Source organism: Homalodisca vitripennis, chromosome 5 (assembly GCF_021130785.1).
Source record: "Homalodisca vitripennis isolate AUS2020 chromosome 5, UT_GWSS_2.1, whole genome shotgun sequence".
NCBI classification, from domain to species: Eukaryota; Metazoa; Arthropoda; class Insecta; order Hemiptera; family Cicadellidae; genus Homalodisca; species Homalodisca vitripennis.
In genome coordinates, this window is record NC_060211.1 from 117,262,840 (window position 1) to 117,286,095 (window position 23,256).

Genomic DNA, 23,256 nt, shown 5'->3' on the forward strand with positions numbered 1-23,256 from the left:
ACAACCTTTATAAATATAATATACATTCAAATATAAAAACAAACATCATCAAATACTCGTAAAATATCAGTCTACTGACTTAGATACACTAGTATTGCATATACGTTTTATGAATATTATTCAAAAACGTAGTTCTGTAGTATAATCAAGGATATAACGAAAAAGAAACCAGTGACATCTCTCGCGATGTTGCCGTCATCTATTTGTTGCTAATAATTAGTTTATTCCTAGGTTTTGTGAAATTGATTCAACTTTACTTTAGTAACGAATTAATGTAATATTTAATGTCTAAAAATGTAATATAATTTAAATGTCTTTACTAATAATATAATTATTGAAACTTAACAACTGTATAGTTGATAAATGTGCATGTTTGAATCGTTTTCAAACAAAATAAACACATTCAAAAATCAAAAGTGGCAACACTGTAACTGGCTTCACTTGACTCTTGCTGTCGCCTGTCAGTATTGTTGTCTCTCTTCGTAAAATTCGTTGAAGCGTGTATATATTTTGTTTGGAAGTGTTTTCTAATGTGTGTATAACAGTTTTAGTTAACGGTAAGTAGTGAATCACTAAATATTTTGTGTTGTTGTCAACGTATATTTATTGATTCAGTAATGTATACATAGCGCCTTTGTTTGAGCCGACTTGTTCACCGGCAATTTGGCGGAATGGCGTTGACAGAGCAGGCACTATTTTATTTGCCTGCAAACAATTTTTGAAATTAAATAAGTTGCTTAAATCAGTTTATACAGTTGGATAGTAAAAACAAACCTTAATAAATATGCTTACTCAAGTTAATTTGATTGTTTTATTGAAGAGTTTGAGGCATTTCTAAAGAAATCAACCTAAGGTAGTTTCTTAGGCTACACTTTAATTAACACCTTTACTGCAGCTCTATAGTGAGTTAGACAGAACAGACATACTTAACTTAGCCACTGTGATGTGTAGGTCACAGTCAATGTGTTAAACTATTGTATAACAACTGTCTAGTATAATAAACGTAGTTAACACCTTCACTGCAGTTTTCTACCAAGTGGTTTAGAGGTCGTGTTAAGAAGTTTGAACTCTTAACCTAACTAGATGGTACCTGAATGTTGGACCTACCTATTTCTATCTCTTACAACTTGGGGAATCAAAAAATAAGGTAAATGTTTGTTAGCCAGCCACTTTACAATTCTTGTGATTTTTTAAAAAGGAAAATGCTTAAAACTAAAAATATAACATAGGCAAACAATTCAATTTGTTTAAAGGGCGAACTTTTTTTAATCTTGTAGGTAAAAGGAACTAGTGTTTAATCCTTTGCATGACGCAGCGTTACTAATTTGACGTTTCGTATTTCGATAACATTTTATTTAGTACAAAGTTATTTTGGCCAAATAACCACATAGCTGTAATGAATAGATTCAAAACTATCGATACATACAAGTTTTATAGTGTTTCCTTACTCTTTGATATATAAAAAATATGTAGTTTGGGTACTTTGGTATTATCAGGAGGCCACTATTTTTGGATGAGTTTTCCATATCGGGGACCAAAATAAATTAAAATAGAACAGACAATGATTTATTATTATTATTTATGAAATTTACAAATCATTATGACAATCAATGAAAGCAAAAACCAAAATAACAGCAATTTATTATTCTAAAGTAACAGAAGATTCATGCGTAAAATCATACTTGAAGGGTCGCTTGTGTAGGCCTATTTGCAGCCATTTTGATGATAGGAAGTATAGGCTAACTCATTGAGTATTTTTCAATTAATTATGGAAGAAGGAATGTATTAGGAAGGTATAATGAAGTTTATTTTGGTCCCCGATAAGGAAAACTTGTCCAAAAATAGTTGGCTGCGATAATACTGAAGTACCTCTATGTGATTATTTTGTCTTCTATTCACAACTTAGTGGACGAGTATTGTGTTGTGTAACATCTATTCTTGTTGTTTATGTGCTGAAAACCTAGTATTTAAGTAAATACAAACTAAAATAGTAAGTTATACAGTTTTTTATAAAAGTAATGTAGTGATTTGAGTTGTGTCCAGGCGAAAAAACGGGAGTTTTCATTATAAATATAATAAAGTTGCTGACACCCATACAAAAGAAATGTAAGCAAGTTATTTGTCTCTACATTTTCTAATTATAAGGAAACAGGATTTTTCAGGGCATTTGCCATAATTGTATAGTGATACAACAAAAATCAGTAACACTATGTTTCGAGATCTGCAATCATCTCTTCTTCAGGTAAATTTTGACCTAAGACATAATTTAAAATCTAGGTTAAAATAAACAAATCATACCAGAGCGTTGTGACACGCGTAAGTCAGAAATCATAACCATCATGTTACGAGTCAACTTCACTTACTCTAAAAACATGCACTTACCACTTTCACTGCTGCCTCCTAATTTTGACAACTTTCTTACACTGCCGCAGGTTTTATTGATTTTTTAAATAAATGTAATTTTTTTTAACCAATTATAAGAAAACCGTGGGGCTTTTAATGCTGAGTTCTTCCTCTTTCTTAACAAATGCTCTTGCATAAATATTTTCAAACAAAAAGTCTTGTTTTGAAACTTAAAAACATAATGTTTTTTGTAAAAAATAAAAAGTTGGCGAATATACATCAATATGTAGCCTACTAGTCTATAACATAAATATATTTCTCATTATTATTTCCTGTATCCAGTATTTGAATTACTGTCACTATAGCTTAACGTATTTACAAGTGAAATCCACTTATGTTTTTTTTTTTTATGGGGGCCTTTGTTCCAGGGCCATCATCAAAATCTACATCAGAGGCTAAAAATAAACAAACAACTATAAAATTCTGTAATAAACCAATTATTTATAAAACATTAGAATAGAAGTTTTTACTACTATTTTTATTTTTATTATTAACTAGCTGTTACCCGTGGCTTCGCACACAATCTTTAGAACCGAAGTCCTTATATTACTTATTAAAAGCAAAAGCACTTATGATGTAATATGATGGAGTTCTATGAAAATTTTAAAACGTAAGTAGGCATACATCAAGTAGATATTATTTAAAGTTCGTGGTAAATAGTATCAGAGTTTAATTTAATGAATGTGTCATCTTTTGCACGTGGAAGATCATTTCTGGTTCAAATTAATTATATTTCCAACGTCACAACTGAGCCTGCATTGTTAGCCCGATCAAGAAAATACAATACACAGATCTGGAAAACTTACTTCGGTCAAAAAGCTTCTATTTCTAGGGAGTTAAAAGGGTTAACTTAAATTACATAGGCCTACCATTAGAAACAATTTCTTACTCATTAATTTTGTAAGGAAAAAATCCAATGAAAGTGACAGTTTGATTTTGAATTTCAATGCATACTATTGTTTCCTGTAAATAAAATTGGCATTGAAAGACCATTCATGGCTGAATAAATTACTCTAATTTTTGGACTCCAGAACTGGATATTTTACATGCTGTAAGAACAGGTGAACTTTGCACAAAACTTGCTGTATAAAATACTATGAATATTATAAACTCACCTTTAGTTATTCCTTGTTTCGTAAAGACAGAAAATGTTCATTTTCAAAAAATATACAAATATTTACATGTTTTTTTATACTTTTTCAGAACTTGTATGTGGATATTGAAACACCTCAAAACACGTTTTGAAATGAAGAGTGTATGACATCTTTTGGTCTGTGGGGCACAAACTTGACATTTTATTTAGGGTCTGGCCTTGGTAGTTGGGGGTTTCTTTTGATTAAAATACCTCCTTGAAGATGCAGTGTTTGGTCTGTCAAATTTGTTCTGAATATTGAGATTGATTGTATTTTTCAGTCATTGTGTTATGCACTATGAGGCGATTGTAGAGAGCAACATCAAAGAGATAAAAAAAATCTTTCTGCATCCTTTTATGGTTCATCGCATCACTGGGAAGGAATACAATCTCTAATCTTGTTTATCAATCCCAGACATTAATTGATTATAATCAACTACAACATTTGGTTTAAAAGTAGATTTTGGGTTAGGCCTACTTCTTTCTCTTTGAGGAATGACATCTACAAAATCTGGTCTCTCGTGGATAGTTGACAACATTGTGACATCTTTCCTGTCCATTCCACTTAAGACATAACATTTTTTGGGTCAAAATAAAGCCAAGCTTCCTTTTGTATCAATTTTTGTTTCTTCAGATCAGCAGGTTTTGCCTATTGGTCCTGACAGTTCTCACAGCATATGTTTGTCTTTCCAGAAGCTCCTTAAAGAATTTTTTTGGACTGTACCAGTCCATGAACAGTACACATCCCTGTTGCAAAAGATCTGAACATAAGTTCAAAACAACTTGTTTACTGACTGAACTCTTGAATAGGCCTACCGTATCTTCTTGACCAGTGTAGATATTAAAATTGTAACAATACCCAGTTTTCGAATCCCATTTTTTGTAACTGTTTATCCCAAACCTAGCTCTTTTTGATGGGTTGAATTGTATTCATGAGTCTTTGCCAAAACATCAATGAAAATATTTTTATCAGGGGTGAAAATCTTTTTGAAAGCTAGTAAGAGATAATCAACTATGTCTAATTTTTCTTAATTTATCTGTTCGGTTTAGAGAAGATGAAAAATTGAGATATCATGAAATTGATTTGAACCGGTTCCTTGCCATGGTTTCACCAAATATGGGCATGTACTTAACTCTTCTAGAATAGCAGTAGTCACTAATTGTAGGCTTAGGATTCTGAGCTATAGGAGCTATACCTATGTATTCCAGACATAGTCTACTGTACTATATTACAGCCCTCATTCTTAGCCTGCACTTATTTTCAAAGCTATATCAATTTTACAGCCAAATACAGAACTGTTAAGTTATGGATGGTCCTGTACCTCAAATACATACAGAAGCGGATTTTTATAAAACTTTCTATCTATATTCTACATGCACACATATTCTACACAAAGTCCACTATATTATATTCTAATACTAATTCTTAGGCCGCACCTATTTTCTCCTTCTCTTCTTATAAAAAAATCCAGCCAACACAATCTTTATCACTATAGATTTATCAATTAAGACATGCAATTAAATGCTAGTATGACTGTCTAGAATATGTACGCGAAAATTAACCAATATCAAAATTACAGATTCATTATTTGGCTTTTTAAATAAATATAGCAATATAGCTCCGAAAATATAAGCGGCATAAAAATGTGGGTTGCAATAGTAGCCTATGGTAAACTATGACTAAAATGTGTATGCAACATTTTTCAAAATCAGCGAGTACGTTTTTGAGGTATGGGGTCATCCATAGATATTTCTTAGTACATAACCCGTAAAACCGATATAGCTTTGAAAACAGGTGTGGCCAAAGAATGAGTTTTGTGATATAATATAGGAGACTAATGTTCTGAATGTCTATGCAAAGTTTTATTTAAATCGGCTGATACGTTTTTGAGGTGTGAGACCATCCATAACTTACAGATCTGTATTTATCCCAAAAAAACTATATAGCTCTGAAAATAGGCACAGTCTAAGAATGAGTTTTGTAATATCATAGACTATGAGTAGAATTGATATGCAGTGTTTGTTGCCTTAATCAAGGAAATCTGTCAAATACTATATATTTATGGCAATTGTAATTTACTTGTATTTTTGTTACATATTATGTAATGACTAATTTCATACACCCATTTCACATTCATATGAATACTTAATTTAATTTAGAAATTTTATTAGTAATAATAATTAAGGAATAATTATTTATAAATTGTCTCAAATTTTAATACAAACAATAATAAATACAAAATCAAAATTAATCAAAATTCTCCTGATTACATATAAAATTTAAAAGTTTATAAAGTGAACTAAAGTTAGTGATACAGTGTGCAGGGATGATTGTTGAAGAGTGAAGAGAGCAGAGGTTTAAAAGTTGAGAGGAAAGAGGGATATAGAAGAAGTGAAGCAAGATTAATATTTTAAATAAAGAAACTGGTTACATTTTATAATATTTTTAAGCAGTATTTGATTCAAAGGAAAGGTTAATTTATTAAATTCATATCATCACTGAAGTACACAGAAGCAAAAGACAGACATTGGGTGAGAAAATTCCTTTTAAGCTTAACAGTGATCCATTGGAAGAACATAAAACCCAGGAACATTCGATTTGGCTAACACTTCAAAATTAATATAATTAAAATTTAACAAAATTATTCTTCAAAATTACAATATCTTTTATTAAAAACAATACCTAATATTTCTATTTCATTAAGCCAGCACTACCACCCTGCCCTAAAATTTAAGAATTGTATTTAAAAATTTACCATAATTGTATCCTCCATCTAGTTTCAAAATTCAAACTTGTATGTCAATTAATTTATCATCATTAAAGTTCACATTTGTATCATACTGAGTTATTTATTATTTCTAGCTATAATCATCAGAATACAATTAAGTTTAACCATTTATTTAAAGTGTATAGTAGTAGTAGTATATTACAATAATTATCAGTGTTGATATTATCAATGATCAAACTTACTCTATGCTTTTACATTATAAATGTAAACAAGTGGTTGAATTAATTAAACATTTCAGTTAATATTAAATATTATTAAATAATGCTAAATTTTAGCAACTTTTTATAGAGCAAGATGAGATTTTTTTGTTATTTTAGAGACTAAAAGGGTGTAGCCCAGAGTGATTTTCGAAATAAGATTCTATATATTCGTACCAAAGACCGTAAGAATGTCCATTAAAAATGTCGGTACAACTGGTTAAATAGATTACAAGTGAAAGCATTTAACAAATAAATGAAGGAACTTTCGCGTTTATAATATTATTAGGATTTTGATCAATTGTCTGAAAAAATTAACTGTAATCAGATAACAGAAGTATACCTATATTGTAGTTTTGTAAATAATATTTTACTTGAAGTTCTGTACGTGTATTAATGTCTAGAGGCTCATCATCGTAATGCATATTGTCATGGACAAAAGCTGTCACTTGGCAGTAAACAATCTACTGCCAAAAAAAGACAAAATCTTAATTAAAGACAAAATCAATTTTGTATCCGAAAAAAAGCTCATAAAGTATGGTGTACCACAAGGTTCAATTTTGGGTCCCTTACTATTTATTTGCTATATAACAGGACTTTCTACAGTAGCAGAGGACAACAAAATGTGTTTATACGCTGATGATGCAAACGTAATTGTCAAAGGAAAGGATCCTAAGGTAATTGAAACATCATCTCTTAATTGTTTGAATAAAATTAACTCTTTTTTAACTAAAAAAAATTTGTTACTTAACCCCGGCAAAACACATTTTATACCCTTTAAAACACACCAATCGAAGTTTAATTTTCAATATGACATTAAGATAAGTAACCAAAATATAATGGAGGTAGAGGAAACTTGTTTCCTAGGTCTAATAATAGATCAAAATTTAAGCTGGAATCAACATGTACAAACCATAATAAAAAAAGCATCATCTGGCCTGTACGCCCTTAGGCAAATGGCAAACCTTTGTAACCAGGATACTTTAAAACAAATTTATTTTTCTTTAATATATTCCCATATAAGCTACGGGATCAGTGTATATGGAGCTACTTCAAATAAAAACCTTGAAAAAATTCTTATACTACAAAAAAAAATCAATACGGTTAATTCTAAATTTACCATGGCAAGCAACCGTTAAACATTTATTTGCACAATTAAGAATTTTAACTGTTTACAGTCAATACATATACGATACAATAACTTACACAAAATTTAAAAATATACCTACCTATACCACTCATAGATATAATACTAGGAGTGGTATAATTTTTGAAAATCATAAATTAGAGCTGTTTAAAAAGAAAACTGAATACGCCGGTACACGATTTATTCAATACATTCCTGTGACATAAAAAAAATTGAAGGAAAAAAAATTAAAAAATTATCTCATATCACGACCATTTTATTCTTTTGAAGAATTTTTTGAGGGCTTGGGCCATTAAATATAAATAAAAATTGAGTTAATTTTAGTTGTTTAAATTAACAATATTTATGTTAAGTTAACATAAGATTTTAGATAGTTTAACCTGTATCTGTGATGATATTAGTCTATCTGTATTTGTGACACTATTCTGACTGTATTTATAATATTACAGCTTTGAATAAAGATCTATGACTATGACTATGACTATGACTACCATTTGCTAAAACTTGTTTTGTTGTATTTTCTACTTTATTTATGATAACATGTAGATAGACAACCAAAAAATTGATGTTAAACCATCTATGAAAAGACATTTCATCCAATTACAAAATCTGTGTAGGCTTCAAATGTGATGCGCACTATTTAATTTAATTTATTTATATCATTTACATATATACAAGTATGGCGATAATAGAATACATGAGAAGGTACCCACATGGGCATAAGCCTTTGTGTGAGGACCGAGTCCATCTTCACTCGAGTTTGCAATCACAATAGTACTAATATACCATGTAAATTTTAGAACAAAATTAAAATTTTATGATTTAAAGATAACTAAAAATAACTAATAGTACATACTCTGTTTGGATGCATATTAACTAAATTCAAGCAGTGTAAAAGTAATCATGTAATCACTTATGATAATGAAACTACATCACAAAGATGCAACGAATTCTAGTATATAGTCTATTACTATAAGTGTTATTCTATCTAATGCATAATGCTGTGACTAGTTATACAAAGTAGTGTTACTAATTGATTAGTCTGACTGTACCAGTAACCAAGCGTGAATACAAGAGTTTGTTAGTACATTATTTAAATATTTTTAGCTATGTGTCTACCATTTTAGTGAGCTGTTTCTTTGCAATAAATATTAAAATAAATCAGATAGGTAGTTACTTTTAAATTACAGTTTTTTTAAATCAATGCAATTTGAAGAAAACAATTATTTAAGCTTACACAACATCATAGTGTGCAATTGTTATGTAAATAACAAAATTATGTGTGTAATTTTCTAAGATTTTTATGGTCTATTGCATGGTATAGTTCAAAAATAAAATTAATACTTTTACATAGCATAAAATTTGTGTTAAACTTTAAATTCTTTTCTTGTTTTAATTGATTAAAGAAATATATTTACAGATATGTATTATGTTGCTAACTTTATTTAAAAAAATGATGAACATTGGTTAGATAGATCTTTTACTATATTTTTTCTTTCAAAAGTGTGTTAATCTACAAATATTAGGCCGGCATTTTTTGCATATGACCTTAAGAAATGGCCAGGGTACTCAAAGGGTACAGGTCAAAAATATGTAAAATAACAACGTGAACTCTTTTTGATTGCTATAAAACTTACCTGATGAAATAATGGTTTGACTGGTGGAATTTTTGGGTTTTTCAGCATGCAAAAAATAAGACAGTTTTTTTCTGGTACTTTTTACTAGAAAATGAATGTTCAAGTTAGAATACGTTTTATACTTTACTAATTTATAAAGTTAATATAAATATAAAAATATTACGACAATGTACCTGCCCACTCTGCACATCTTAATTCAGAGATTTTTCGTTAAACAACACCCTCTGGTTCGCCAGGCTCTGTACTCTCCAGACATGGCTCCCAGCGACTTCTGGCTATTTCCTAAGCTGAAAATGCGCCTGAAAGGAACTCGATTTCAAGAAAGAGAAGGCATTAAACAGAATATGATGGTAGAGATTAACAGCGTTCCAAAAAATGCCTTCCAGAAATGTTTTGAACATTGGCAGAAGCCCTGGGAGAAGTGTGTGCTTTATTAAGGAGATTACTTTGAAGGGGATTAGTAGTTTGTAGATCTAGTTCGAAAAATGCACTTTTAATTAACAAAAGTCTGATACTTTTTGAACAGTACTCTCATGACATGTTTGGGGTTTCTGGCTTGTGCAAGTGTATTTTTTTTTGTGGTAGTGTTCGCTTATGCCTTGACTAATCCCGTTGAAACTCGTACCGCTGGAATTACAATACTGTTGGCGAGAGAAAAGAAGAGACCTGGCCCGTGCCGGCGCACAGCTGTGTACTACTGTGTTGCCGCACGGTAATTTCAGGCGCTTCGCCCCACAGCCAACCCTGCGAATTGTTTATCCTAGCAATGGAACAGTGAAACAATAATGGAATTACGAAACAGGGCGCGGCAACATACTAGTAGTAACGCCTGCAAATTTCAGATAGGCCAGAATCCAGGTCTCTTCTTTTCTCTCGCCATCAGTACTATTCTCCAAATAGTTTGTGTCTAGTACATATTTTATAACTATAACAGGTTTTTTTTTGTTTTTTGACCTTAAAAAATTTCAACAGACGCCTTTTTGTTAATATTAAAGAAAATAACACAACTATTTTTATTTTCCTTTTACTTATTCAAACCTATGTGCCAAATTTGGTTTCTTTAGCTTAACTAGTTTTAGAGATAATAGTTTGTTAATAAAAAATACAAAATGGCAGCTAGCGGCTAAATAAAGTGGAAATTGGAAAATTTTATTCTTCATTTTTAGCTTAGAATCACACACAGAATTTGAAAATACATAGCAGCCCAACCTTTCTGTAACACCCGGTATCAAATTATAAATATTTGTAAGTAAAATTTGTTTTCAGCCTTAATCCGGTTATTTTCTAACCACACCTCATATATTTAATAAGATTGTTTTATGCTTGTGCTCGTTTTCTAATTAATAAATAGTTTAATGTTTTATTTTAATATCTTTAGTTTTATTCAAAATGTTCCTATTATTTAAAATGCATAATACCAAAATCCTAGAACAATTATTTTCTTGAGAATAACACTCCCCCCACTCACTAATTCAACTTAACAATATAGTATGTTTGTTTACCAATTTGTTTATTATGTGTTCTTATAGGCAACATGATTACCCATAAGACCAATGTAAGTAGGATCACTTCCGTGACAGACAGACATTGGGACTCCCAATTTAATATTTACAATACCAGTGTAGAGTTGAGGGTTTCACACCAAATTTCAACCTTTCAAGTCAACTTGTAAGACATTAAGTAGAAACAACAAACATAAAAAATTAATTAGTAAAAGTTTTAGAATTTTTGAGGCAACAACATTTTTGATCAGTACCAGCAACCTTGTACTGTTTCAACTCTCCTCCTTATTCTTTTGGAGGCCAGGCCAGTGGTCCATGAGGACGGACAGACTAAGTCTTGAAAGGGGATCACCCTCTTCTATTACATAAAATATTTGGTATCTTATTTCACAAAACAACTTTTGTTTTAAAACATAGTACCAAAATTATTATTTTTGTCCATAGTTTGGAATGCATCTAAAGCTACAATGAACGAGATGTTCCAGTTACCTGACTTAAATTTCAATCATTTAGTGAAATGTTTTGTTCAGTATAGATTAGGAGATTGCTGGATTACTATGCGTGTGTGTGCACCAGCGACCAAAGAAGAACATAGACTGGCAATCGGGGTGCGAGGCTGAAGCCGGTCATCACCAGAGTGGTGGGGATGGCAGTGGATAAGTCACCCACTACCGAGCGTCCGTGTGGCGGCAGGATGTGCTCGCTCTCGTTGTTTGCTTTTGCTTGCCACCGATTATAGAATTTGTATTATTGGAAGTTGGATGTTTTTTTAAGAATGATCAACTAAAATATACTTCGCTGGAATTTGTGTACATTTTATTTCATTGTAAGTAAGGAATATAAACTAAATACCATAAAGAAACTGTAAAAACTATACTGTATAGAATGTTAGAAATCATTCATTGATATATACTGTAACACCAAATAAACAGTAACATTGTAAACTGTAACATCACATAAAAAGTAAATTAACTATTTAAGTTAGACATTTAAGTTATTCCGTATTGTAAAAGGTTTAATTTATAGGCTTTAATTACATATAATGTTTCATTTTATTATGTACTTGTTGGTTTTGAAACCCGCTACAACGATTAGTTGATTTAATCAAATTTAGATATATTCCCATAATAAGTTGCTAATGTTTATAGATTTGAGTATAATAAAGGTTGAGCATTTAAACATTAAACCTATTTGCAGCGTATGGAGGCGAGGCGGCGTGTACGTGTTTGCGCCGCATGAAATTTGTTTCTGCTTTATACCTCGTTTCTCGACAAACTGTTCACTCCAAAAATTTATAAAAAATACTACGGTAAAATTTGGTTTATTATCTCAAACTTTCTCGCAGACGAAACTCGCCTGACCAATAAATAAAAAAAGTAGCAGGCGACTCATTATTTCATGTCCATCGCCAAAGCTCAATTTGGTTTTTAATTAATAATATTTATTTTATAACACTTGTAATAAACTTTTAAAATGTTTATCTACTACATCATCATTGCCATAGTATTGACTACAAAATTGTGAAATTTCAAGTTTTTATCCCAACTCTAACTTTATAATCCAACGGTGTTAATGAAACGCGGCGAATTAAAATGCATACTCGCAGCGAGCTGGTGCCCGGCCGGTTTGTCACCAGAGTGGGTGTGGGTTGGCTTCAACTGCCGTAATGTATTGGGTATAGGGATTTCCAGTCTATGTTCTTCTTTGGTCGCTGGTGTGCACGGACATGTGCTTTGTTCTAAACTATTTTCATTGATTTAGTGAGTGACTTACCTGTATTTTACACTTATCCAAGTACGAGTCTCTTTACTATCCCCCTACATTCTATACAAATTTATGTTTTCTTCAAACAAATAACTGCGTTAGTATAATTTACATGACAAAAAGCATCTTGCTTTTAAAAATTGTTCAATAAGTTTAAAAAAACCTTTCTCCCTGGTAGGTTTATAAGATACTTATATCTAGCATTTTGTGAGCAATTTGCAGTGATTGCACAATATTATTGTCCTTACTATATTATTGATGTTTGAATAATCAATATTGCACTCTATTTTTTCAATATTTTACAAGGGATATCCAGAAAGTATATTATGTTTTGATATAAACAAAAAAACAAAGTACCAGAAAAATTGTATTACATACATTTGAAAGCTATGGTAAAATACTATATTTTTTTCAATATTTTACAAGGGATATCCTTCTGGTAGATTATGTTTTGATATAAACAAAAAAACAATACCAGAAAAAATTGTATTACATACATTTGAAAGCTATGGTAAAATACTATTTTTCAACATAGTCACCATACAAATTAAGGCACTTATCATATGCTGGAAACAGGGGGTTGTCACTGGGTGCAAGGTCTGGACAGTAAGGCGAATGTGGAAACACCTCCCACTTAAAAGCATCCAGGACCTCACGAATCTGATTTGTCGTGTGTGCTCAGGCTTTGTTGTGCAAGAATAAAATTTGCAATTTTAACTTTCCTCCGTGCTTGTTTTGTATTTCTCTTCTTAACTTTTGTAAGGTTTCACAATACCTTGCAGAATTTATAGTTGTACCACGTTTGAAGCAATCATCAAAAAGAACTCCTTTCCTATCAAAAAAAAAACAGACAATGTTTGCATGCATTTCCTTGGTTTTTTGGGCGTGTGATTACCCCCACTTAATAGACGGTTTTGAAATTCACATGTTTTACCTAATACTCGTCTCCTGTAATGATTTGGTGGTGTAGCGAGTCGCCATAATTTTCTAGTATCTAAAAATGTCAATGAAGGAGCCATACACTGATTTTTATGGGTTTTCTGTTAAGAGTTTTAGCACCTATCACAAAATTTATGGCTACCTAACTTCTTCATAACAATTTTGTGTAACAAATCCTTGAAATTTGAGCAAAACAAAATGAGAGTTCTGCTATTATGAATCGGTGGTCTTCTTTAATCTTCTCATTGACTTTAGATACAATTTCGTCGGTCACTATGTTTGACCTCTACTTTGTCATCATGCACATTAGTTCGACCAATTTTAAAACTAATGCACCACTGACTCACTCCACCTTTAGTAATCACATTGTTCCCATAAACTTGACAGAGTTGGCAATAAATCTCAATTGGTTTATTCTGGATAGCCAACAAAACCCATATTACCGAGTGCTCTTCACAACTCACGGCATTTTCTGTTGGGTCACACATTTTAGATTGCTATTGTAAAATATGCTATTGTAAAATAACAAGGAGGGACAGTAACCTCTCACTAGCATGGCTGGATAGCCACTGAATGGAGAAACAACCTGATATCAAAATGACCTCCCCTAGTGGCTACAGAGCATAACGTAGTGTACTTTCTGGATAGCCGTCATACTTTAAACTTGTAACGGGATATGTTTATGTAAATGGAATATATTTTGTTTCAGGTCAAAAATTGCTGTCGAGATATAAATCACATCAGATAAGTATACAAATTTTACAATGGTGTTAATTATCTTGTTTGCAAGATAAATTAAAGCAGTATCTATCTTGACACTATGTAAAGTTTATTGATTTAACTTATATATTATTATTTTATATTCTGTATTTGAATAACTTCAAAATGGCTCGCAAAGGTAAAAAGTCGGTTAAAAATGAGAAGAAATTAAACTCTTCCGTTATAAATACCAAAAAAGGAGGAAAAGTCATAAAAAAGCAAACAGAAAACAATTCTAAGAAAAAAGTTTTGAATGACAAAGTAAAATGCCCTAAGTGTTCAAAATTCATCTCAAATATTAGCAAAAGTAACAGTGTTCTTTGTGCGGCATGTTTGAAAAAAGAGGTGATTTCTTCTGAGAAAACTAAGAGAAATATTGCTAAAAGCAAACATACATTGACACCAAATCTTAAACAGTCTACTCAAGTAAGAGAACCATCTAGAAGAAGCAAGAGTTCATCCAATTTAATTAATAACGATGAACCAAAACCTAACCTCAAATCATCTAGGATAAAAACATCTCAGAAATCTCCTAAAGCTATTAAAATACAAGCAAGTTCTACAAGTAAAAGAAAAGGTTCAGATGTAATAGAAAAGCCAGAAAATAAAAGGCGTGTTGCTAACGTATCAAAAACATCTCCTAAACCATCAAAACTGGACAAGAAGGAGTCTTTAGTTTCAAACACTAAAAAAACTGGAAATAACATGAGTTTAAGAGGTAGAAAGAGGAGTTATGCTCAGTTGGCAAGTGGTATTAAAATAGAAGATGAAAATGAAACAAAAAAGAGAAAAAATTCTGATGTTAATAAGGGAATAGTAAAACGAAATAGCAGAAACAAAAAACCCACAGTAAAGGGATCAGAGTGGTTAAATACAATTCATTCAAAGAAATCCATCAGCCCTAAGCAAGATAAAATTAAGAAAAGTACGATACAGCCACCTGTTAAAAGTAAATCGCCAAAATCTAAAACTATTTCTCCAGTGAAAGGAAGGAAAACTCAGTCTCCTAAATCTTTGTCAGCAAACACGAAAGTAAACACAAGCCGAAGAATAAACGTATCTCAAATTTCAAAAAGAAAAAGCTTGGCAGTGAATAATACATTAAAAAACAAAGAACCACCAAAACCAACAAATTTAAAAAATAAATCTCCAAAAGCTACCACCTCGACCAAACGAGCTTCAGCAGTTAATTTATCTCAATCACCAAGAAACAAATTTACAAATCGCCGCAGTAGAAAACAAAATGAAAAAACAACACTTTTAAAAGAGTGTAATAAAACATTAAAAACAAAAAAAATTGGCAAGCTGTCTGATTCCTTGATTGAAGAAAGTGATATTTGTTTGAATGATGAAAGTAGGGAAACGAAGGAGAGTGTTCTTGTTGTACAAGATATTTTGCATGAAATACTTAATTCTGTACATTGCCCTGTAAATTCTGATCTTACATCAGGAAAAGAAAGTATGCTTGACACAGTTGAAATTGGAGATGTTAAATATTCGACTGTTATGGATGATAATAGAATCAGGCATCCCAGTAATACAAGTCAGCTAGAAAATAATGGCAGTGATCAAGCTCAAGAACGTATTCAGAGTAGATGTAGTTCAAACTCGGTTGATAGTGGTGAGCAACCAAGAAATCCCATCATTGAAATTGTAAGAGAAGATTCAAGCAGAGGTTCTATCACTAATTCTGCTATAGAAAATATAATGAAAACTGACATAGAAATCAAGGATGGAGGAATTGGCCAAAAATTAAATAATACTAATGAAGGTGGAAATGTAGATACAAGTATATCTTGCAATACTACATTGAAAAGTGATGAATTTATAACAAAAACTGATACCACACACTGTAGTAATATTTTTTCAAACAAAAGTTCAATAAATAATGAAGTTTCCTCAGATAATAGTAGTAACGTTTTACTAGAAATAGAAGGAAACAGTTTAAACTGTCTCAAGAATAATACTGAAGTAGATAATGACACAAATTCTAGTAGTAATATTGAAACAAATTGCAAAAGTGCATCAAAGAATGATTCTGTTAGTACTGATGAATATCTAGCACAAAACACAAATACTAATGAACCTATGAAAAATGAAATTAAGGTGGGAGATAGCCTAGTAAATGAATCCATGTGTGGTGAAAAAAGTTGTTCAGAAATAGCAAATAATTTACAAACTAACTTATGTCAAAAAGACAGTGTAATGAACGGAAATAGTAGTAAAAACTCTTCAGAAGACATTAAAGTTGACATAACTAATTGTGTAGAGGATGTTAATCAAGAAAATGATAATACCATTAAACAAAATTCTCTCCAAGAACAGTCTGATTATTCAACTCAAGCAATAGATAAACAATTGGAAATAGATCAAAATGAAATAGGTGAAACTTTAACCAATGTTCCAGTTAACAAATCTACAGACCAAAGTGATCTTAAAGAAGGCAATAATGTTTCAGTTACTGAAGAAGTGCAGAGTGACATGGATTGTGGTTATGAGAACAATCTCAAGAACTCAGAGGATAAAAAATATTTGAAAGAAGACATAATTGACACACCTATAAATCTTAGAGAACAATCGATTGATGTAAAACCTATGGAAGAAATAAAAAATGCAGTAACATCTCGTAAGGAAGAGCCTTTTGAAGGAAGTAATGTAATGGAGACCAATTGTAAAGAAAACTCAAATAAAATTAGGGAAGATGAAAATAATTTAGAGACTCCTGCAGATCAGAAGTTAGAAGAGATAAACCAGTTAAATGAAAATGTAACATCTCCTAAGGAAGAGCCTGTTGAAGAAAGTAATGTAATAAAGACCAGTATTAAAGAAAACTCAAATAAAATTAAGGAAGATGAAAATAATGTAGAGACTCATGAAGGTCAGAAGTTAGCAGAGATAAACGAGTTAGATGAAAATGTAACACCTCCTAAAGAAGAGCCTGTTGAAGAAAGTAATGTAATAGAGACCCATAGTAAAGAAAACTCAAATAAAATTAAAGAAGATGAGAATGATTTAGAGACTCCTGCAGATCAGAAGTTAGAAAAGATAAACCAGTTAGATGAAAATAAAAGTAATGAGAAAAATGATACCAATTTTACTGAGGAAGAAAAGGGCTCTAATCAAGAAAATAATATAGTTGTGGATATTACAGCCAACAAAACAATTTCGTCTGTTGATGCACAAACAAATTTGGAGAAAAATTCACTTGAATCTTCTGAAGAAAAGCACATTGAGGAAAGTAATGATATACTTAAAGACCAAAACTGTGTCAGTTCTAAATTCAATAATTGTGGCAAACAATCCAATATTTTAGAAGTTTTCAATGAAAAGTGCTTCAATAAAGAAAACGGTTTGAATTTAGAAACAAATTTTCCTAGTACAACTTCGATCGACAGTGAGTGTGTAAATGAACATCAAGTGGAAGGTATGCATGATAGCAAAATAACTGTGAAAGAAATTAATGCATCTGAAGTTACTGAAGAAAAAATATGTAACTCTCCTAAAAATAAGTGTGAAAATGAAAAAGGTAAACAAATTAATTTAATTCATGAAAAATTAACTACAGAAGTATCTTTACATAACATGTCACATAGTAATGACCAATCCAAAGCTGATAAAACTGAACACAATTTAGAAAATACAGAACAGGATACATCAAAACAAGAAATTTTAGATGATGCTTCGCTTTTAAAATGTAATAAGGGTTTATCGAATAATGTTGAAAGGCTTGTAAGTAACAACAAAGACACAGAAATGGTTGTTTGTGAAAATGATACAAAAGGCAACGTATCTGATGTTCATAAGAATTGTGTTGTAGTTGCAGAGAATACATCAACATTAAACATTAGCATTGAAAGTAAAGAAAACCAGAATGATCCGTACTTGACAGAAAATAAATCTGACCTTGTTTGTTGTTCTAAAGAAATTTTACCAAGTGGTGATGTAAACAAAAGTAAACTTGAACAAGGCGCCTTATCTGAAGTAGCTGAACACACCATATCTGAAACTACTAAACAAACTACATCCGAAACTAATGAACAGACAATATCAGAACCTAATGAACAGTCTGTATCTGAAACTACTGAACGGAATGTTTCTGATATTAACGAACACACTGAAAATTTAGATGAAGTAGAGCAAAATCAGTTATCAGACACTAGTATTACTGACTCTCCCACAAGCGTTAAAGAACAAATCCCATTTGAGAAATCAGCTTCTGAAGAAGTTGTACAAACTAGTGAAGAAATGGATATTCAATTATCCATCTCAAATATTTCAAAAAAGGCAGATTCCACTATATTGCAATCTGGATTATCTGATCAAGAAATTAAAATTTGTCAAGAACAAAATAAAGAAATTCAACCAGATTCTAGTAGCCAAGCAAACGTCGAATTTAGTGAAATTACATCTGAGAAAGGACAAAGTCATGAAGAAAAGAGTACTCTGTCTAAATCACAGTTAGGCGTGACAGCGGAACCAGATCTTGTAAGAGTCGAACAGTTTGTTAAGGAAGGGAATGTTATACTAAACAAATCTGATATAACCAATATTGAAGAATCAGCCAAGTGTGAGGTGGTTTCAAAGTCAGAAGGATTGTTCCCTGAGGAAACTATCACCGTTGCAAAAGAAAAAGAGGAAATCAGAGAAAATAATAGTTATGATGTATTATCTGAGAACGATAATTCTAAATTTGTAAGCAGTAAAGACACAGATATTAGTTTAGTTGACAAAACAGTGGATAATGCTAGCCTTATTGTTGTACAGCACGCAGAGCACAAATTACCTGTTGTACAGCACCCAGAGCACAAATTACCTGAGTTGGACAAAAATCATCAATCTGAAAATAATACAAGTAGTGAACATATAAATACATCTGTTTCAACAAATGTTTGTGAAGCGGAAGAAGAAACCCATTCTAGTACAGATAAAACATTCTCAGACACAACTGTAAGTGGCACACAGAAAGATGAGGAAATGTTAGTTGATGATCAGACAATCCTTGATCAAAGTAATATAAGTGCCAATTGTAGTACAAAATTTATTAGTGAGGAAATTCAAAATGAAAATTTAGTATCATCGTCTAATGATGACTTTAACTCTGCCTCAGAAAATCACATTGATATCGATATTGAAAACTGCAGAAGTGATCAGGTGTCATCAAAAATGGATGAATTAACTAACGATTCAATCAGTGTAGACGATGTGGAAGGAGAAAGTATGCAGTGCAACTCGGAAACTCACAGTAGCAACAGAATGAGTGTTGATGAAGACAATGTTATTATGGATCTTGATCCTGATGATACTACTGGTGAAGTTGATGTATGTCCTCCAACATTTGAAACCAAATTGAGAAATGAGCTGAACATGGAAGTGAGTTAAGTAATTTTTAAATCTATAAACAATGCATGATTAAAACCGTAGATTTTTTACATCTGTGAATTTTACAAACATATAGTGAACAATGTGGTTGTATTAAGATAGTTCTTATTCAAGATAATGTATGTACTAACTTGTGTTCTGTGTTAGAGTTATTTAAGTAGTTCACTTTCTGTTATAAGAAAATGAATGGACTGTATATTTTGTGAATTCAATGTATTTTCTAGAGTTTAAGTAATTTCCTATTTTGGACATGTTAAATATTACTAAACTCTATTGAGACTACTTTATAGCCTAAGTGTTTTTAACAATGTACAAATTAATTATGATACATTTTCACTCAGGTATGTAAATAAGATAAGAAGTCGATTATTTATATATGCTACATACAAGGAAATAGTTTTCAAGATCTGTAAGAACTCAATAGTAAAAACTTAATCTTAATTTCTCAAGAAAGCAAAACATTTTCAACATAATGGTATTGATGCCTTAAATTTAAATATAATGAGTGTAATAACCAAAAGTCTGTTGTAACCATATTCTAGTATTAAACAAATAATTTAATTATATTTTTGGATAGTCAATATAATAAGTTCTTTGTTTGTAGTTTGTTTTTTCTTACATAAAACTGTCACATTTTACTAAAAGGTATCTTGCACAATAAAAAGAAAGGTTTATTAAGTTTACAACAAGATAATATATTGGTTTAGTTAAATCCATAATTGTACATGAATACTTTATAGACACTGCAGTTTTAAGTTGATCCACTATTAAGTTTTTAAATAAAAAATTTAAATTTTTTGAGAAAAAGAAACTGTGAAAATTACACATTTTTTTAAAATTATTACTTTTTAAGCCTTACTATTATTAGCAAAAATATAGTAATTTAAGACCATAAAACATGAAATAAGGATTTTTATGAAATAATAATGAATAATAAGTAACATGAGTATATATCGTAAATAAGTGTAACAGAATTGGTATGTATAAAACCTTTTTTGGCATAGATGATCTTTTTCATAGCTGTTTCATTAATGCAAATGAAAAATTGATACAATTATAGGTGTTGGGAAGAAATAGTGCCAACCATAATTTTTTAAGTATTGATATATTCCAAATTTAAAGTTTAGCTAAATCCATAAAACATGATATTGGTAAATAAATTAAGTTTAGTTAAAAAGTATTTAGGTTAAGTATATTTTATGTACTATTCCACCTAGATAACCTTTTAAAATGCAGTATGATCTGTTTTATATTCCTAATTTTGTAATATAAAATTCCTAATTTCAGTATAAAACATGAAAAAAGATAGTTGGCATTTTATTTCCTGAAATAAAGATACTGTAATTTTTCAACAGTCTAAAGGTAAATAAAAGCCAACTAACAAGAGAGCTAGTATGGGGAATCATAGTACCAAGCATCAAAACACTTTTTCAATAACGTAAGTGTAAACAAGATCGTTCAACTTGGTTTATATCTCAAATTACACTATCTTTATTGTTTTAGCATTTAATTTTGTGTTAACATATCTTGGTAAACGTGTTTTGGCTCCTACAGAGCAATCTAGTGGAAATTTTAGAAACATGAATCCATGGCTGTCTTTATGAACCATATTGGCTGTTAAGTTAAGCAAAAAATGATGGTTGGCACTTTTTCCCCCGATCTCCTTCAGTTGGTTTCTTTACAAAATGTTATAGGTAAATTATTGTGAAAATACTAATGTGATCTGGTAATGCTAAGTAATAATTATAACATAATTCATGTATGGCAGTTGTAGGTAGGTATATTTTAAGTCCTTTTTGAAAGTGTGCTATTTTTTTTTAATTTCTTAAATACTTCCATTTTATCTTAGAGCTACTGCTATTCATTTCCTTTTATTCTTTTCATGATTTAATTCAGATAATTAAAGTTAGCCATTTTTGTGCATAATTTGGTGCAAGCGAAAGTCCCATATGGTATAATAGCTATTATTTGGTGCTGATATACAAAAGTAGTGCCAAACTAGAACTTGCTACAGTAAAGATATTTTGTCAGTCAAGTTACATTGTTATATTAATTTTAGCTTTATTGTATGTCTGATAAACAGGAATGACAATGTGAGAAGGCACAAGAGTTCAGTTGTCTATATTTATTAATGTAATATATTGTGTATTTATTATCTCTTTATAGCGCTCAAAAATGTATTCACTGTATTAGTTTAACTATCTTCTATATGAGAATTATGTATGTATTCTATATTACTGTGATTTCATTGTATTTTCTGGATACAAAGTATTTTATATTTCTAAAGATGATCGTTTCATCTTTGTTTCAGATGATATTAATATATAATTGGTCAAGAGACTTGTTTTCTATGCAGTTACTGAACAATATATTCACTGTTTTTAACTAGTCAGAAAAAAATAGGAAATGATGGAAGTTAATCAAATTATTCTTTAAGTAAACTGTAATGAAGATTTTATTGGGCAGAAACCCATTTTTAAACATAGATATTTAGTTTCAAAACAAAATATTAAACAAATTACAATAATAAGTTGTGATACTATCTGTACAAATAATTTGGCTCTAAGTTTAAAATGTTCAAAGCTATACATAATGTTGAGTGCATGGTTACTACTGTATTCAGCATGACAACTAAAAACATGATAGAGTATTATGAGAATTAATTACTTTCAAAGAAGTTATATAACAGCTCTCTAAACAATTTTAAATTACTATATTTTAAGCAACACATCAATATTATCTGACTTCTAGAATGTGTAAAAATTACAACAGCAGATGAAATTCTTAGTCCAATGAGGAAGTAGGACTTCCTACCAATCTCTTTCCATATTCCATTTATAGGATATTAGTGTTGTCTGTAAACACATTGATCAATAACTTTATTTGTTTGTATTAAATAAATGTTATTAATTTGGTTGCTGATTTACTACAAGAGTTTGTTTGGTTTTTGTGAACATTACAAGTTAAGGGTTGTGATCTTATAATTTCGTTTAAACTCTCGTGTTTTAATTTTTTTAAGTAATTACTGACAATGTGTGAATGTTAACATTAGTAACAAACAAACAGCTGCTACTTGTGGTAGATTCTTCTGTATTAAAATAATGTTTAACTGAGTTTCTTGTATGTAGCAATTCTGAAGTATAGATTATGGTATATTCTTTTTTAACTATTTGATGTACTGTATTGTATTAGTTCCTGTTTATAAGCTTGAAAATGAAATGGGTGTACATTGAAAGTAAATTTTATGTTATATTATTGTTTATGGTAATAAACATCTAGAGTATACAAGTATATGAAATTTTCTTTCCTACTCTTATCCTTCACTAAAGTACTCTTAACCCTTTGTTGGAGGACACTAATGCGGCCAAAATGTATCTTTCACTCAGCTCAGACGGAGTCTGTTATGACTGAGGTAACGGAAAAGACGTGGTCATAAATCAATGATCTGACCGATTTGAGTCAGAGACTAGTTTATTTTGGCCAGGCAATGTGAGAGGGCAGTCACAGAAATGTAATGCCAATCCCAAAGGGTTAAACCTAATTAATTAGAATTAAATTCGTATTACATATTACTGAAATCGACCACTGTGGAATTAGCCGAGTAAACA

At 30.7% G+C, this 23,256-nt stretch overlaps 1 protein-coding gene across 3 annotated transcripts; it reads left to right on the forward strand.

Moving 5' to 3' along the window:
- Positions 1 to 408: 408 nt before the first annotated feature.
- LOC124362798 (putative leucine-rich repeat-containing protein DDB_G0290503) lies at positions 409 to 22,939 on the forward strand. Of its 3 annotated transcripts, none has more exons than XM_046817608.1 (3): positions 409 to 557; positions 14,220 to 16,389; positions 16,483 to 22,939. In XM_046817608.1, exons 2-3 carry the CDS (start codon positions 14,396 to 14,398, stop codon positions 19,646 to 19,648), a joined length of 5,160 nt encoding a protein of 1,719 aa, XP_046673564.1. In that variant the 5' UTR covers positions 409 to 557; positions 14,220 to 14,395; the 3' UTR covers positions 19,649 to 22,939. The 3 variants fall into 3 exon arrangements, with proteins under 3 accessions (XP_046673564.1, XP_046673563.1, XP_046673562.1); XM_046817607.1 differs by having other exon boundaries at positions 14,220 to 16,206; positions 16,288 to 22,939; XM_046817606.1 differs by having other exon boundaries at positions 14,220 to 22,939.
- Positions 22,940 to 23,256: the final 317 nt, after the last annotated feature.